This window comes from Oreochromis niloticus, unplaced genomic scaffold (genome assembly GCF_001858045.2).
Source record: "Oreochromis niloticus isolate F11D_XX unplaced genomic scaffold, O_niloticus_UMD_NMBU tig00001690_pilon, whole genome shotgun sequence".
Taxonomy (NCBI): domain Eukaryota; kingdom Metazoa; phylum Chordata; class Actinopteri; order Cichliformes; family Cichlidae; genus Oreochromis; species Oreochromis niloticus.
Window position 1 is genome coordinate 129,789 of NW_020327453.1, and position 18,851 is coordinate 148,639.

General features: G+C 39.0%; 1 protein-coding gene and 1 long non-coding RNA gene across 2 annotated transcripts; one reads left to right on the forward strand and one right to left on the reverse strand.

The window, feature by feature from the left end:
* The first annotated feature begins 3,231 nt into the window (after positions 1-3,231).
* LOC112844852 (uncharacterized) lies at positions 3,232-4,658 on the forward strand. Its single transcript, XM_025904452.1, has 4 exons — positions 3,232-3,274; positions 3,393-3,761; positions 4,059-4,403; positions 4,507-4,658. The coding sequence occupies exons 1-4, from the start codon at positions 3,232-3,234 to the stop codon at positions 4,656-4,658; spliced, it is 909 nt and encodes a 302-aa protein (XP_025760237.1).
* A 9,910-nt stretch (positions 4,659-14,568) lies between these two features.
* Positions 14,569-15,430, reverse strand: LOC109203227 (uncharacterized). The gene is made up of 3 exons (XR_002063143.2): positions 15,308-15,430; positions 14,827-14,882; positions 14,569-14,742 (listed from the first exon to the last, which is right to left on the reverse strand). It is a non-coding gene; the product is annotated as an uncharacterized LOC109203227 (long non-coding RNA).
* Positions 15,431-18,851: the final 3,421 nt, after the last annotated feature.

Sequence of the window (18,851 nt, forward strand, 5' to 3'; positions counted from 1 at the left end):
AGCAAACAATTTTACAACTTTTTATTCTATAAGCAATAATATCTAATCCTAAAACTGGACACCTGCACTGTACTTGCTGACCTCATCTTTGCTCTCAAATTCTAAAAGAGCACAAAGTCTAACTAAAACTGTTGGGAACAGGTTGAGTTCTGAGATTCAGTTTAAAACTGGCTCGGAGTGCCATTTTCATTTATTTACAGCATGTAAAGTGTATTATAGATTCTCTGCAGGTAGAATATGTTTTCTATGTGACGTTTGTTAAGCTGTACCTTATCAAAACCACTAAATGAAGTGCAAACTGTGGGTCGCCTTGTCCTGGGAATGTCATTGTATTAATTTGATGACATAGAAAGTGTAAAAATGTTGTTATATGTGATTCTAGTTTGCTCTCTTTTACTCTGGTGCTACCTGAGGTAGAACACATCAAGAATACCCGTTCAATCAATCAAATTATTTTCACTTTGATTTGCATCAAACTGAAGCAATTTCTATGTTTCCTTCATTAGGCTGTGGGACACGAACATTTATTGTTCAAATAAATCCAATTTAAAGTTTCAGAGCGTTAATGTGCAGTCTTCACCTAGGATATCAACAGCTGCACTTAGAGGATTCTCAGTGATAAATAAATTAACTGGAATTAAAATGTTTATTTTACCAATCAGCGCGATTAACCATGAGATTAAGGATTAATTACCTATTGTCCTTTCTACAACAGTGTTGCATTTTACTGATATATATCTATATCTATATCTATCTATCCATATATATATATATATATATATATATATATATATATATATATATATATATATATATATATGACTACGGAAGGTAGTCAGAACTGAGGGGATTGAACTACCAGAAGGCAACATTGCAGACATAGAGGACAGTTACAAGTACCTGGGGTTCCCGCAGGCGAATGGGAACCATGAAGAGGCCGCTAGAAAGGCTGCAACCACCAAATACCTGCAGAGGGTCAGGCAAGTCCTGAGGAGTCCTGCTGGGGTAATAGGCTGGCCAAAGGAGGAGCTAGAAGCCACTGACATCAAGACAAGAAAGCTCCTGACCATACATGGAGGGTTTCACCCCAAGTCCAGCACCCTGAGGCTGTACGCTAAGTGGAAGGAAGGGAGCCGGGGACTGGTGAGTGTCAGCACCACAGTCCAGGATGAGACAACGGATGGCCCCAACTGACCGAGTGCTCAGTGAATACCTCAGGCAGCAGAAACCCAAGAAAGAGGAGGAAGGCGAGGAACCATCATGGAAGGACAGGCCCCTGCACGGTATGTACCACCGGCAGACAGAGGAGGTGGCTGATATCCAGAAATCCTACCAGTGGCTGGACAAAGCTGGACTGAAAGACAGCACAGAGGCACTAATCATGGCAGCACAAGAACAAGCTCTGAGTACAAGATCCATAGAGGCTGGGGTCTATCACACTAGGCAAGACCCCAGGTGCAGGCTGTGTAAAGATGCCCCTGAGACAATCCAGCACATAACAGCAGGGTGCAAGATGCTAGCAGGCAAGGCATACATGGAACGCCATAACCAAGTGGCCGGCATAGTGTACAGGAACATCTGTGCCGAGTATAACCTGGAAGTCCCAAGTTCAAAATGGGAGATGCCCCCAAGGGTGGTGGAGAATGACCGAGCTAAGATCCTGTGGGACTTCCAGATACAGACGGACAAAATGGTGGTGGCTAACCAACCGGACATAGTGGTGGTAGACAAACAGAAGAAGACGGCTGTAGTGATCGATGTAGCGGTTCCAAATGACAGCAATATCAGGAAGAAGGAACACGAGAACCTGGAGAAATACCAAGGGCTCAGAGAAGAGCTCGAGAGGATGTGGAGGGTGAAGGTAACGGTGGTCCCCGTGGTAATCGGAGCACTAGGTGCGGTGACTCCCAAGCTAGGCGAGTGGCTCCAGCAGATCCCGGGAACAACATCGGAGATCTCTGTCCAGAAGAGCGCAGTCCTGGGAACAGCTAAGATACTGCGCAGGACCCTCAAGCTCCCAGGCCTCTGGTAGAGGACCCGAGCTTGAAGGATAAACCGCCCGCAGGGGCGTGCTGGGTGTTTTTTATATACATATATATATATATATTTACAGATGTTTAAGCGCCATTTGATAATATTTCTGTTATAGGGATCATTGTCTTTGGAAGAAGAGTCATAATTTGTGAAATGTCCCTCTTCGATTGGTCAGATGCTGCCAACACCACCCCTTTTGTATAAATGTGTATGGGAAAGCCTGGGTTAACTTTGCGAGTTGACAACCAGCATTGTTTGACCATTTATTGTGATCGACAATGTTAGGGTAAGTGAGTTCACACAACAGAAAGTTAACCTAGGTATGCTGATTAGGTTTTGTGGTATATTCCCCAGGTTAAACTAGTGCAGCTCGTAAAGTGAGATGGTATAGCCTGTTAAAAAAAAACAAAATCTGAATGTGCAGTTTTTGGACGAAATTCCATCATTCATTACATCATTTATAGCAATTTTTCTCATAATCACACTTCTTAACCCCACGGTGGTGCTAGAGGAAAAGTTAGAATATTGATCACCATCATTTTGCTATCTCAATCAGCCCCTCAGAAATGTGTAGAATACAAAGCATGTTTGACATATCCAAGGACTGTTTGATTTTGCTGCCCCGAGTAAACTTCCATCAGAGATAATGCTTAGTACAGCAGTGGTAACTGACTGTTTTGTGTAATCACATGTTTTTAGGCTTTTCTTTCTTCCATGTGAAAGATGATATTTCCCTTATTCATAATATTTATGAAAGATTGTTTTGTAGTTTGAGCAGTTGAGTGATTTGATTTTGTGATTTGCACTTAGAATAACTACAATTTTCGTTTTCCTCCTATGGGAATGATGAATGTGCAATTTTTTGGAAAGAAGAATAGTTAAATAGTTTGACTTCCTTATAGCATCAGGCGAAACTACTAAATAAACAAAGTTTATAAGTTTCATCTGTTTTTCATTAGTTTATCTAAGTCTGTTTCAGTCTACTGAACCACAAAGAAAAAAAAATGTCTTGATTAGCATAAAACAGACTAACAAATGCATTTGAATAGAGGCAACACTTTTCACACAAAGCAGGACGATTCCAGGAAATGCATGTTGACTGTAAAGACTGATAACCAATCAGATGTTGACCTTGATCACATCATCCTCCTCAGTCACTGAAATATCAACAAGTTTCCTAGTAAAGGCATTGTCACGATGATGCTGTTATTGGTAACATTTCTTCTACTTCACTATGGACGTAAGTTTTATCTAACTTTATAACCTACTATTTATTTATTTTTGCCACAATCTGCAACCAAAGTAAACATGTGACGGTTAATAAGGAGTTTTGTGTGTCCCGGTTATTTATATTCTAGACAAATTTCCCAGTTTTTCATGTGTTTTGTTTAAACTCACTGCAGATACGCTGGATCAAGTAACCACAGTTCAACTTGGTGAACCTGTAACCTTGACATGTGTTTTACCTCCTGGTGATTTAAGCAGTAAAATTCACTGGTACAAGCAGAGAGCAGGGGAAACTCTGAAATTGATTGCGACACTGCGGCAAACTGCACAACCTCAGTATGGACAAGGGTTTAATGCCTCAAGATTGGAAGTAAAAGACAATAAGAACATCAGCAGTCTGACCATATTCAGGACAATCCCAGAAGATGAAGGAATGTATCACTGTGCAGTCATGGAATGGAGTGTGAATACTTGGAGTGGGACATATTTGTTATTAAAAGGTAATTATGTGATTGCAGCCTTTTGGATTCACTGTAATTACTCAACCACCTAAAACAATGTAAAGGTAATAAATCTTAGTGAAAATAATTTTTTCACATGGTGGGGAAAATAACTGTGGATTATATATGAATTTAAAATTTCAAGTTTAAACATTGTATTAGGTATTTTAATGTGTTTGCAAATGGATTTCAATTTTTTCTCTTTGAGATACTTCTTTATCATTAATTTTTGTACAGTAGTATATATAGGAACTGTGTTTGGAGGTCATTTTTAAACACAGTTTTTTTATTACACAGGGAACACCCAGAGAAATGTTACTGTTCGGCAGTGGCCAACGGTATTAGATCCAGTCCGTGCAGGGGATTCTGTGACTCTCAACTGTTCAGTCCTCTCAGACTCTGATAACAAGATGTGTCCTGGAGATCTCAATGTCCTCTGGTTCAGAGGACAAAACTCTCATCCAAATATCATCTATGTTGATGGAAAGAACCAAACTGAATGTAAGAAGCAATCAGACACTCAGAAGAGCTGTGTTTATCGCTTCTCTAAGAAGGTCAGCTCCTCTGATGTTGGGACTTACTACTGTGCTGTTGTCACATGTGGAACGATATTATTTGGAGATGGAACTAAACTGCAAATTGGTAACACAAAAGTACAAATGCGCATAACATGTTAACGCCATCATGACTTCTTCTTTTTTTTATATTCTTCACAAAGTAATGACATACTTTTTTTGTTTTTTAGAAGAAACAGGTTGGGATCTCATTGCGCTGGTAATAGCAATAATCTGCCTGGTCATTTCAGTGATTGTAAATATTGTTTTCACCTGTTTCGGAAGACCAAGACTAGTATGTAATAAATTTAAAGGCAAGTGTCATTTATTGAGTGAAATGTAGCAACAGAACAAATGTCAAACCTCAAGCTTCTGCTTATTCTGCATTAATTTATGTTTGATTAAACAAGTGTCGAGTTTGAGTATCCATATTGATATTTGTGCTTTCAAAAACTTTAAATTTTAAGGGCACAATGTTAAAAACTCATCAAAGAAATTTATTATTTTAAATTTATTGAAACTTTAAATTAAAACTGATGAACTAGCAGGTCTAATTATTATTAGAGCATTATTGAGCACTGTAATGAAAAATCTGCTACATATCATAATATATGTGTATTTGTTCATCATTACCAATAGACAGCACATCTTCACAAGGAAGAAATGACAACTTGACTCAACCACTGGATGATATTGTAAGTAATTATGTTGTTAATTCATTACTATGAATCTCTGCAGCAGCTACAATATTTTATGATCTTTTAATTTCAAACAGAATGAAGGAGAGCAGGATCTGAACTATGCAGCAATACATTTCCCTGGAAGGAAAGCTACAAAAGGAAGCAATAAAAAACAACAGAAGACTGAAGAATGTGTTTATTCTCAAGTTAAGCGTTGATGTGAATGTGTTAACCAACCCTCTTACAAAGTGAACAAAATCATATTGTGGGTTATTCCACTGAAGATAACTTTAATAATGCTTTGTGATGCAAATAAATCAGGATTTACAACCGCAATCAGTTCCATATGGCTTATACTTCTTGTTTCATTAATTCCAGTAGAGTTTCAGGCTTCACTTACATAAGTTATTGCACTACATATTTTGGTCTTTATTGATGTGAAAATTACCACATTAATGTATGTTGCTTAACAAACTGTTTGATATTTGTTCCTATTAATTCAAACTTTAGTTCCTGCTTTTGTTTACGGTGGGCCTCATTAGAGTGTGACAAGTTTAAAGCTATATGAGGCCAAGTGAAGTGAGTAAAGTTTAGTGCACACTGTCCAAACTTTCTGTAATTATTATAAAATATAATTTTAACTGAAGGTGTAACAAGGCTTTTATCAACATCACGGAGAGTCTGGAGACCACTAACAGGCAAGATAACTGCATTGTCAAAGTGACACTAAATAAAGTTTGCCCAACCTTATAAGTTGTACATTTGTGCAATTACCAAAACTAGCACCACTGATTAGCAATGAGCTGTGCTGTCAGTTTCTTAATCATTAATATGCAAATTACATTAGTATAATGCTATTTTTTTTTCTCAGGCTGGTATATGTTATTACATCTCCATAGAAATGAGGCAAATTTCCATCAAATAAACTTGGATACTGTGCATAGGGACCTCAGGAGCAGCGCTTTATCTTTTAAGTAAAACATTTGTCATATCTATGCAAACAGCTGATAAACAAACCAACAAATAATGCACACCTACAGGGGTTAAAGGGGTTAGCTCTGGAATGTCCTTGCCTTTCTCACAAAACTCTCACATTTCTTCTCAGCTCCCATGCTTTTTATAGCGTTTTGCCCAGCTTGAGCTACCTGACAGATGTGTGATGTCACCATGTTCAGTCTCATGCTCTTCAAAGTACTGTAAATGATTTTAGTTACAACATCAAGAACACGGTTAGTTTTCAGCACTACTTACAAGACTCCCTATTGTTTTCTATTTTACTAAATTGCTGTGAGCTCACCTTTAAAGTGTACAAGAAACACTACATATATAAAGGCTAATTTACACCTGTCCCGCTCTAAACATGTATTTCTTAAATCCAGAGACAGAGTTAAATCTGTTTTTTTAGCCCATTAAACCCATTTTAATTCAAATTTTTAGGTCAAATTACCACAACCCTTGAATCAATGGCGTATTTGACAAATTCCAATGGCTCCTAAAACCATCAACTCTGTGCTTTTTCAGTGATATAAGGGTAATCCCATGCAGGTGCCACATCCAAACAGTGTTGGGAAGGTTACTTTTAAAATGTATTCCACTACAGATTACAGAATTGTTAACTACCCCAATTCTTTGATCTTTGGGCTGAAGGAAGAACAACACTCGGTGTATAAATGCTCAATCAACAATCTCTTTACAATCTCTTTAATCTCTCTACAATTTAATCTCAACAGAATACATGCCCCAAAATGTATTATGTAATGTATTGCGTGTCCAGTGAGAGTAACGTATTCTGAATACTTTGGATTACCTATTATATTATCGTGCTTTTTACAACTACATGAATGTACTATTGCTGTGTGATTTATTTCTATTACTGAAGGCTACTTGCCATACCAATACCAACTAGATTTTTAAATCTTAATATAAAATGAGTAACAGTAGGGTGGACATTAGGTAAGGCTGCACTTTTTTCAGCGATCTCCTATAGAAAACTATTCCACGCGTATATAAAACAGGTCCGCGGCTCTGAACCGTAGGGACCTCTGGCTAATACATCGGGTTCCGTGTCAGGCTCATAGCCGAAAACTAGCTTTACTTTGTTGTCTGGGTCAACTTTGCTAGTGAGAGACAGAGGGAGGCGTTGAAAGGCTGCTCCAACGAAACTTATTGTTTCAGAGGAAAACAACAAACACAGTGTACAGTCGAGCCGTAACAGCTTACTTACAACTGGGCTACACTGCCCATGAGGCTACATTCTTTAGGGCTATCCGGTAACACTCTGCCTATTGCTTTCATATTAAGTAATTTTTTTGAATAATAATTTTTCAAAAATATTTCTTCATGTCATTATGTGGGCTGCAAGTAGAGGTGACATGGACCGCGAGATTGAGACACAGGCATTAGAGCCTCTTAATGCGTGTTTTGTTTAGGTTTCCACCGGTGTGGAATTACCATAAATAGAGAGGGGACATCTTAACATATGAAACAGGAAAAGACCGCCATGTAATCCCTTATTTCTACAAAGTAACTGTATTCTGAATACCACCTTACCTTATTCCGGTAACTGTAACAGAATAAAGTTACTCATATTTTGTGTTTTAAATACGTAATGCTGGTACATGTATTCCGTTACTCCCCAACACTGCATCCAAATAACGAATCACACAGAAAGCAACACAGCAAACAGCATTAACAAAACTATAGACAAAAACCATGGTAAAAATAGCCCTAATGCCTGATAAAATATCTGTTTTCTGTGGTGCTTCATCACACTGTTGTGAATTAACGACCCTGATATGACTAAGAAGCACAGAATTCTTGCTTTATACAGATATTACAAATTTAAAAAGAAAAACATTACAAAACACCTGTCTGATGCCAGTGACAGGTTAGGCCTTAGAGCAGTGTTTTCCAACCTTTAGCAGCGATGGCACATATTTCATGCAGCAAACACCACACAAAAATGTTACAAAAAGCATAATGATAATTTCCCCCCGTGCACCAGGCATAGCGGAATTGGCTCAGTTTGTCCCAGGTATACCATTTTTGCTTTCTTCTACCCACTACTCACACTAGGGCCTTTATCTGGGTTGGAATTTTTACTCCAGGACCCAGGTCAGATTGACTACTTTTTCTTTTCAGATATTTTTCTATTGCTATTGCGCGCTGCCTTGTCGCATGACTATGTAATTTCTTCTTTGTCTTCTTCTGTTTTACTGGCAGTTGGCAACCCATTTAATTGGAGCAATAAGTTGTACTGCCCTCTAGTGGAAGAGAATGTAATTATTCTGCCTGATACTCATGCCGGTCGCTTAAAGTACCAATCAGGTGAAACCAGATAATCTTCCACGGCACACCTGATCATTTCTTCAGTTCAGTTCAGTTCAGTTCATTTTTATTTCAAACATTTCAAACATGTGTCTTCACAATCATTATAAAATATCATTTCATTATTTGTTTGAAAAGGAGTAGGCAGAAGTATTTACTTATTTGTCCCTACCCCCTCAAGTTTTACCTCTCATTAATTTAATTTTCTTTTAGTCTTAAATTAAACAAACAACATATGAAACAAAAGTCAAAAAAAAAAAAAGCAAAACAAAATAAAACGTAAATAAATCAAAAACAAGAAATAAGCAAGCCCCCCCACAGTATAGTTTCTTTCATATGAAAAATACAGAATGAGTATATTTGCAGATACACAAGTTATGGAAAAACAAACAAACCAAAAAAACAAACCAAAAAACCCCAAAAAGAACCACAACACCATTACCAGCAACATTACCGTCCTGGGTTAACCCCGTTTTCTTCATTCTTATAGTTATTTAAAATTAGGTTTTTATATTTTATTTTAAACTGATTTATGTTTTTACTTTCTTTTATTTCTTCTGTTAGACTGTTCCATAATTTAACTCCTGCAATTGAGATAGACATAGTTCTTAAAGTTGTTCTAGCACTTTGTATTTTTAAATTCCATTTCCCTCTTAAGTTATACCCACCTTCTCTTTCTATGAACAATTTACAGATTTCTTTTGGAAGCAATTTATTTCTTACTTTATACATTATTTGCGCTGTTTTAAGCTTCACCAAGTCTTGGAATTTAATAGCTTTCATTTTGACAAAGAGTGCATTTGTATGGTCCCTGTACCCCACATTATTTATTAATCTAATGGCCCTTTTCTGTATTATAGTTATTGTTTGTGTGTTACTTTTGTATGTGTTTCCCCAGACCTCTACACAGTAGCTCATATATGGCAGTAGTAAAGCACAGTATAAAATGTGCAGTGCTTTCTGATCCAACATATGCTTTGCTTTCCCCAGGACGGCAATGCCCCGTGCCAATTTCCCCCGAACATAAGTAATGTGTGGCTTCCAACAGAGCTTGTGGTCAATGATCACACCAAGAAATTTTATTTCATTTACCCTTTCTAAATATACATTGTCAACACATATTTCAATTTTGATGTTTTTCTTTTGGTTTCCAAAAAACATAAATTTGGTTTTATCTAGATTCAATGATAATTTATTTATATCAAACCACTTCTTTAATATTGTTAATTCCTGTGTGATCATCTCCAAAACCTGTGGCAATTCCACACCTGAACACATTATATTTGTGTCATCTGCAAATATTACAAACTTTAAAATCTGCGATACTCTGCAGATATCATTTAAGTACATAATAAACATTTTAGGACCCAGTACTGAACCTTGGGGTACTCCACAAGCTATATCCATCATATTAGATTTATATTCATTTATTTGTACATATTGTTGCCTATTCCCTACATAGCTTTTTAACCATTCCAAAACCACTCCCCTAAACCCGTACCTTTCCAGTTTTTTTAATAGAATTTCATGATTAACAGTATCAAACGCCTTCTTTAGATCTAAGAAAACGCTAAGCGCAAACCTCTTATTATCCATACATTCCGTTATCTTTTCCATTAAATCTATCAATGCCAAAGCTGTTGATCTGTTGCTTCTGAACCCATACTGACTATCTGTCAGTAATTCATATTTTTCCACAAAACTGTCAAATCTTTTTATGAAAAGTTTTTCCAGTATCTTAGAGAACTGGGAGAGTATTGACACTGGTCTATAGTTTGTAAAATGATGCCTTTCATTTTTTGTGGAAAAACCCCTTTTTGAAATGACAAGTTAAATATATATTTTAATGGTTTTACAATACCATCAATAACTGTCTTTACTGTTACCATATCAATATCTTCTCTCTATCTTCTCACAGCACACCTATGTGCCGCAACACAGTGGTTGGGAAACAGCGCTTTAGGAGGTTAAAGTTTTTAGACTATGTTTAGTGCCATCTTGTGCCCTTACAGAACATGACATCACTGGATTGGCTGGTTAGTTTCTCGTAATAGACTTCCAATAGCTTATGTTAACTAACTAGTGACAGAAGTGATAATTCAGTAGAAAAAACTAGAACTGAAAAACAGTCAAGGTCAAATTTATTTATATAGCACATTTCAAACAGCCGATGCTGCACAAAGTGCTTAACAATATAACAATGGCATTAAAAAGCAACAATGTAATACAATAATAACAATAAAAAACAATAATAGGACAATAAAAGAATTAAAACAATAACTATAACTAATTCAAATAAGACCAAAATGCTTGGATCATAGTGTGTTAAAAGCCAGGGCATAAAAATGTGTCTTTAGTAATGATTTAAATTGCTCAAGTGTTTGTGCAGATCTAATATTTAAGGGGAGACTATTCCAGAGTCTGGGACCTGCCACAGAGAAGGATCTATCACCACGGGATTTGAGATAAATCCGTGGGATGGACAGCATTAATTTTGAGCTAGACGTCATGGTTTTTCCTGGAGCATAGGCAGAGAGGAGCTCAGACAGGTAAGGAGGGGCTCGGGCATTAAGTGACTTAAAAACAAAAAGTAAAACTTTAAATTGGATCCTGTAGGAGACAGGAAGCCAGTGTAAAGAAGCTAAAACTGGGGTTAAATGCTCTCTCCGTTTGGTACCAGTTAGCAGGCGAGCAGCTGCATTTTGAACCATCTGAAGACGATGGATGGTGGCCTGATCTAGACCATAATACAATGAATTGCAGTAGTTTAATCTGCAAGTAAGAAAAAGGTGAATAACATGCTCAAAGACGTTAGCCGGGAGGTATGGCTTTACCTTGGCTAGCTGTCTTAGCTGAAAAAAGCAGGACTGAACTACTGCACTCACCTGCTTATTCAATTTAAAAGAACCATCAATGTAGACACAGAGGTTTTTTACATGTGTTTTACAATACAAGGAAAGGGCGCCCAGAGTGCTGTCGATATGATTAAAGTTGCCAAAAATGACAACCTCAGTTTTATTTTCATTTAGCTTTAAAAAATTTAATGACAACCACTGTTGGACATCGTCGAGACAGCGTAATAAGAGCTGGGGATGGTCTGACCCTGCTTTTAAAGGTAGATAAATCTGCAAATCATCAGCAAAACAGTGAAATGAAATGCTGTACCGCGAGAAGATGGAGCCCAATGGCAACAAATAGAGTGCGAACAGGGCAGGACCCAAAATAGAGCCTTGAGGTACACCGTATTTAAAAGGGGCTATTTTGGAGTTGTGGGGGCCCATATTGACATGAAAAGACCTTTCTGACAAATAGGACCGAAACCACTGTAGGGCAGATCCTTTTAGGCCAGCATGAAATTCTAGCCGTGATAACAGGATATCATGGTCGACCGTCTCAAAAGCTGCAGACAAGTCCAACAATAAAAGGGCAGCAGGGCTGCCAGAGTTAAAAGAATATCGTTAAAAATCCTTAAAAGTGCCGTCTCAGTGCTATGTAGTGATTTAAAACCAGATTGAAATTTTTCAGAGATCATATTAAAATCAAGGTGGGCCTGCAACTGTAGGTAGACCACTTTCTCCAAGACTTTAGATAGAAAAGGAAGCTTTGAGATAGGCCTGTAGTTGGACAGAACAGTTGGGTCCAGGTTTTGTTTTTTAAGAAGAGGCTGAACTATAGCTTGTTTAAAGCATGATGGAACGCAGCCTGTAGCAAGGGACATATTAATTAATCTCAGGATAAAAGGCCCAACAGTATTAAAAGTGCTTTTAAGCAAGCTTGGAGGGAGACAATCAGAGGGGCAGTGTGATGATCTTAGGTTACTAACTACCGCAGTCAAGTCATTAAGGGAGACGGGATCAAACTGCTCAAAGACAGCTGAGCACACAGGAGAAAGACTCGGATCTGAAGCAGCAGACGACGAGACAAGAGCCCTAATCGATAGAATCTTGTCATTAAAAAATGCTAAAAAATCATCGAACATTCTTGGTGAAGAAATGACTCCAGCATTATCACGTGAACTAAGAAAGCGATTAAGGACATTAAAAAGTACCTGAGGCCTGTGACTGTTTACTGACACTAAGTTTGAGACAAACTTTGTCTTTGCAGTTTTTACAGCTTCTTGGTAAGCAGAAAGACGAGTCCTTAAAATCTGTAGGGAAACGTGCAATCTGCCCTTTTTCCATCTCCTTTCGGCGCGTCTGTAGTCACGTCTGAGGGAGCGCGTATGTTCGTTCAACCATGGCTCTGATAAATGTTTAGCACGCACAGTCCTGAGCCGAGCAATAGAGTCCAAGATATCAGTGCAGGTAGAATGAAGAATGTCCGAAAGGTCCTCAACACTTTTACAGTTGGAGTTCATTATTCCAGAATCCATAAAGGCAGCAGAAAAAGCGCTGTTAGAGCACTAAGTGCTCGCTTTTTGCGCGCTGGAGCGTATGGCTTATCTACCGAGCAGCGCAGCGTTAGAGTGAACAACACAGGAAGATGATCGGAGATGTGCAACTCGGATATTTCCGTGATGCACACATCCAGCCCATGGGAGAGCACCAAGTCCAGTGTGTGACCTTTTTCATGCGTGGGACCGGTAACCCACTGGGTCAAGTTAAAAGAGTCAATATTTAAAAAGTCCTTGACCAAAGGTTTAGAGTCACAGCAGACATGGATGTTAAAATCACCAAGGATTAAAAAACTGTCGAAATTAAGAACAATTCCAGCCATAAAACCTGAAAACTCTTTGATAAAATCCTTATTAAACTTGGGAGGACGGTATAGGAGGGCACACAGCAAAGGCGCAGCAGAGTTTAGGTGTAACTCAAACAGCTGGAGTTCAAAACTAGAAAATGAGTCGTGCTGTAATGTTTGATGGCAATGAAATCGAGCGTTGAACACGGTGGCTAAGCCTCCCCCCTACCAGAGGGCCGAGGGAGACTGAAGAATGAGAAATTAGGAGGAACCAGTTCCGAAAAAGCTACAGACTCACCGGGTTGAAGCCATGTTTCTGTCAGAAACAGAAAGTCCAACTATTGTGACTTTAGGAAGTCATTTAATACAAATGTCTTGTTGGCTAATGATCTTACATTTAGTAAAGCCATTTGGAGTGTGTAGATCCTAACATCAGATGTTCCAGCTCGGTTAAGTTTGTGAAGATTTCTGTGGTCCACACCGCATCCACGGGTCCGAGGCCGCTTAGGGAAATAGAAAGCTGAGAGCGGGGGATCAAGTGTCGTGGGAGCTCCAGGGACAACAGGCAGGATCCATCTAAAGATGCACTCTGCTGGTCCAGTAGTTCCACAAGAAGCACGGAGAAGAGCTCGGACTTTGATGAGTGTACCAGCCCGCTTTCCTTGTTTCCTCGGGCGCTTCTTCCAGGAAGTGGTGTAGGAGTGTTGGCACAGATAAACCGGAATATAGGGCTCAAAAAGTGGTGGAGGAGGCCCATAATCATCTCCTGTCTCCATTTGTTTAAGAGCCAGGTCATACGATGCTTTGATTTCTAAGAGTAACTGGCGATTGTACACACGCAGAGCGAGGGCATTTTGGGATAAAATAGAAAAGGATAAGGCTAGCGAAAGCCAAAGCAAAGCTAGCAGAATTGACTGACGTGTCGCCGTGCATACTGCTGGCGCCATCTTCGGTCCGTGGGGTCACTTTTGCACTACCCCTGGCTGCAACAATGTTGCAGCTATGTTGTCCACTTTTACTGAGTCTCTTAGCAGTCAGTGATTGTCTGTTGTTTGGCTAGCTGAACTGAAGCAAGAAAATCCCCCTGTTAGTTGTAATGTCAGTGTTTGGAGAGCACTTTATAAATGTGGACAGTGTGTACATAAATCACAAAAAATCACCAAGCCTTTGATGTGGAGGTTATTAAAGAGTTTTGGTGGCTGAAATAGGACAAACACTGGTCATGTTTACTTATTTGTGTTTGAATCTTAATTTTCCATTGTCCTCATGCAAGCTGATCAGGGATGTTGAAATGGCTGTACAATACCCAGGTCTGAACGGAAACCTTACTTCCTTTGTCGCAGACATGTGAAAGCTAAGGTAGACTGACGTTACTCACAATTAATGTTGTGAGGCCATCACAGTAATACTGTTCTATCTAATACTGTCCGATTTGAAAATTCATTAACTCATACATGAATGAATACAAAAACAAGAATGGGGTAACAGAATATATAAAGAACAACCTGATACATCATGTTTTCAGTAAAATTAAAAACAAGTTCTTTTGTAGTTTATTTTCAGTGAATGAGATACTCAAAGTCAACCCACAGTTTTTCATACACACTTTCACATTCTGCATTTAACTTGAGAATACACACTTTCTTCAGTTTCCAGTTCATTCTTCCTCTTCTTTCCTCTTGCAGCTTTGCTTCCAGAGAAATGCAGTGCAGCGTAGTTCAGATCATATTCACCTTCAGGCTATGCAAAAAAACACCATTAGTTCCGTAAAATAAAGGGATGGGAAATCATTTAAATCAATTAACAATATGTCTTATTACTTACACTACTGTCCACTGTTTGCCTCAAGTCATCTTGTCTTTCCTGTGAAGAGCTTTTTTCTGTGCATAATGGTGATAAAAAAGGATTGTTATTATTATCTGTTTTTTTAGATTTTTTATTAATGTTTTAATCAGCAGTTAAACTGTTGACGGTGATGTGTCAAGGTCAATAAGAGATGTATATATACATAAGCAACTAATATTGAGACTTAAAATATTTAAACAAAAATGTTTGATTTTAGATTGATGAATTAATATATAACCTGCAAAGATCTGTTTAATTTGGGGGAAAATTAAACTGTGATATATACACAACACATGGTCAAATGGAATGAGGTGTACAAGGAGCAGGCAAAATCAAGACTAATATATACAAAAAATACTTGATTTTACACAAATTAATAAAATTCTTTCTGAAAACATGTTTTGAATGTGAGGAAAACTAAAGTGTTATTATAATTGTTAATTCAGTGAACAACACTTACTTTGAAATTGTTCACATGCTGCTCTTGGAGTTCGGCAGCAGATGAAAATAATATTGAGAATCACAGAAATTATCAAGCAGATTATTGCTATCACCAAAGAAATAAATTCCAAACCTGCTGTTTGCTCTGCAAAAACAAGAAAAGAAAGTTTCTCAAACACACTGACACTGACATAATATTATTAACATAATATTTTTAACATAATATATTTTTTAAATCGTACCTGTCGGGGGAAATCTCCCAAATAGAAGGCTGCCAAAGTAAAACAGAGACACAGTGAGACAATATAATCAATCACATGTACATGGGTGAACGTCTCGAGAGAGAGTCACACCAGTACACTTCTTTATTGCAGGTTATATAGGCATGTAGGTTACTCAACAGGGCGGAGGCAGTCTCCGCCTGTTCTCAGAATATAGATTGCAAATGCATATCTTGCTAAAGAACATAGATTGCTTAACAGACAAATGCATATCTTGCTAAAACGTTCTGTTTATACTTAGACTAAACATCTGCTTAAGTGGAACTTTCCGTTCCTCTTTACACAGGAACTTGTCTTCACAGGCATTTGATAAGCATAGGCAAGGCTTCATGTTTATCAGAGTGAATCGTCATTCAGAGTTTACACAATCACAAGCAAAGCATATTTGAATAATAAACAAAATCTTTTCACATTTCCCTCCTGTTGTTTAACTTTCACACTAGTTAAAACACCATTGGTTTATTATCTGTGCATGATTTCTTGCAGCGCATTTTTAATCAGCACGTCATACATTGGTGTATCACAGTATTTCAGTGTCAGGTGGATTATCATCATCTTCGTCCATGGGCAGTGTCAGGTATGCCTGCACATGAACTGCAACAACTTTATTAATCATTGATTGTACACATGGCAAAATACAAGAAGTAAAACAACAGAGTAGGAGTAGAAGAACTCCTACAAAAACCAGTCCTTTTATTAAAAGAGATTTCCAGGAACCACTCAACAGCCAGGTAAGCCAATCTTCAGTGTTCGTGACATAGTCCTGTTGCTGAGCGTCCCTGAGTTGTTTCAGCGTGCGTAAGGCGTCAGTCATGTTGGAAGAGTGAACATTATCTGGAATGTACGTACAGCATGTGTTGTTAAAGAGTATAGAGAGTCCTCCTTTTTCAGCCAGAATCATGTCCAGTGCGACTCGGTGTTGCATCACAGTTATGCGCAGGGCATCAATCTCTTCATTTTGTTGATTGTTGATTTTGCACGAGGCATTCAGGAACAGTCCAAAGCGGTAGTCCAAAGTTTCAATTCTTAACATGTTCTTTCCGGTGCCCACCCATGGAAACAGTGAGTGGAGGACCTTTTGTCCGGTGGTCCAAAGCTTAAATTCCTCTGGCACATCACTGCCATAGATGGGGTCATGTGGTTGCAGTGTGGAGACGTCTCGTCGTCGTCTTGTAGTCTGAGAGCTATTTACAGCTGACATCCTGAAGGTGTGGTCTGAAATGAAGATTGGGGCACAGGTGCCCGTCCATCCGGGTGGCAGTATGAAGTAGGCACGTTGTCCACACAGCCAGGCCATTCCCTGCACCCAGTAGGTGCCGTTGCTGGGCGCGGACGTGTTTACAGGTGCGCCCTCTCCGTTGGCTGCGGTTTGGCTACAGTTGGTGGTGTTGCCTAGGGGTCTGTTACCGTTGTCTTGTCGGTAGCACATGGAGTGGTTCTTCCCTGGGGTTTGGTCCAAGAACACTGGGAAGTGAATGGACGTGTTCCGATTCGTCACATTGAAGTTGATCCAGAAGAGCCGGTCACACGTTCCGTTGTCAAGTCCAGCGTTTTCGACGGTGATTACCTCGTATCGGGGTGGTCCCTGGAAGATACTAAAAAGGTTAAGCGAATAGATGATAGAGCTTGTCTCATTAATGATGATTTCCTTATGTTGATAGCCAACGCCCGAAAAGCTGGCGGCACGTTTGGCTTGTGTTTTGTTCTTTATTGTCCTCGAAAAGTGCGAGGAGTCCTGCTAGGAGCAGGAGGACAGCTGCTAGGACGGCGAGTGTCTTCATGACAGCCAAACACACCTAGATCCTCGGGTGAGTAGACTACTGGCGAGAAGTAGAGGGCGGGATATACCCAATCAGCCCTCTCTTCACCAGGTAGATCACCAGAAGGTAGGGGTGCTGGAGTCTATGAGTCTGGGCTGTCACTCACTTTCTTGCAGTGGCTTTGGTGAATCCAAGATGGTCTTTCTGTTATCTTACAGGCAGTTGGTGTGGTGATAAGCACTTGGTATGGGCCTTCCCAGCGGGGCGAGCTCCAATTCTTTCTATGGAGAACTCGAATCAGGACCCAATCACCTGGCTTCAACCTGCAAGATACTGGAGAAGATTCAGAAGGCAGTTTATTGTTCAAAACAATATCTTTGTTTTCTAGTAGTTTCGACATCCATTCTGCTAGTGTGGTCTCTCTGATTGATTTATCTAAAGGTTCACTTGTGATTGGCAGTGGAAATGGTCTGCCATGAATGATTTCAAAAGGTGTAAGTTTTTGTGAACCTTGTGTTAATCTCATCCACATTTTTACTAGGCCTATGCACTCTGGCCACGGCCTTCCTGTTTCTTCCATACATTTTCTAAGTCTCTGTTTTATTGTGCCGTTAGTTCTTTCCGCTAATCCTGCACTTTGCGGGTGATAAGCACAGTGATTTTTGATGCTGAATCCTAGTGCTTCAGAGACTTTGCTGATTACCTCATTGACAAAGTGTGTCCCATTATCTGATCTTATCAGAGTGGGGATGCCATATGTTGGAATAAAATGGTTACATAAGCATTTTGCTGAAGTTTCAAAATTTAGAGTGTAAAAGTGTTTTGGAGATTATATCTCCCTCCTCCCTCCTGTTGACGCATGGAGAGTAACTCCATGTGTCACTAAGGCTGCTGTTTTGTGTAGAGATTTTGGAAGTATTGGTTTTCCTTCACAAATCATCAAGTCATCTTTTAGTTGCGCTCCGCATTTCAGCCATTTCTTTTGCTCAGCTGTGGGAGCTGCTTTTTGTTCATCCTTTGTCAGTAAAATTGTTTCCCTTTGTAATTTCATAGTCATTCTTCTGATGTGCTGCACACTTGCAAATTGCTAAATGTCGCATCACATGAGGAGTTTCCTCCCATGTAAACAGATGTGTGCCATGATAAAACCTTCTCCACACACTAGAAACAAAAAACTAATTTCAACCGTTCACAAACATTTCACCTATTGTCCTGCAAGCTGGAGAGTTAAATGTCAGTAGTGGGTAAATTCAGCAGTGGATAACAAAACTATTAAGTTTTTCCTGTTTTAACACCAATGTGAGATATAGAGGCGCACATATAGTGTGTGCTCTAGTGTAAGCTGCTCTTCATTGCATGTATGTGTGTTAGTACGTTTGCATGCAGGGCCTCTGGGCCTGTCTCACCCAAAAGGGCATTTTCTTAACAGTTGCCTTTCACTCGCGTGTGTTAAGAAAGGCAAATGTGCTTGTAGCAGTTGTGAGATTATTATGCTGTTATATATTACATTATACCTATAATC

Coding starts and splice junctions, on each gene's coding strand:
- LOC112844852 (XM_025904452.1), top strand. CDS start 3,232: ATGATGCTGTTATTGGTAACATTTCTTCTACTTCACTATGGAC. Junction 3,275..3,392: donor TCTTCTACTTCACTATGGAC/GTAAGTTTTATC, acceptor TTTATATTCTAG/ACAAATTTCCCAGTTTTTCA. Junction 3,762..4,058: donor GACATATTTGTTATTAAAAG/GTAATTATGTGA, acceptor TTTATTACACAG/GGAACACCCAGAGAAATGTT.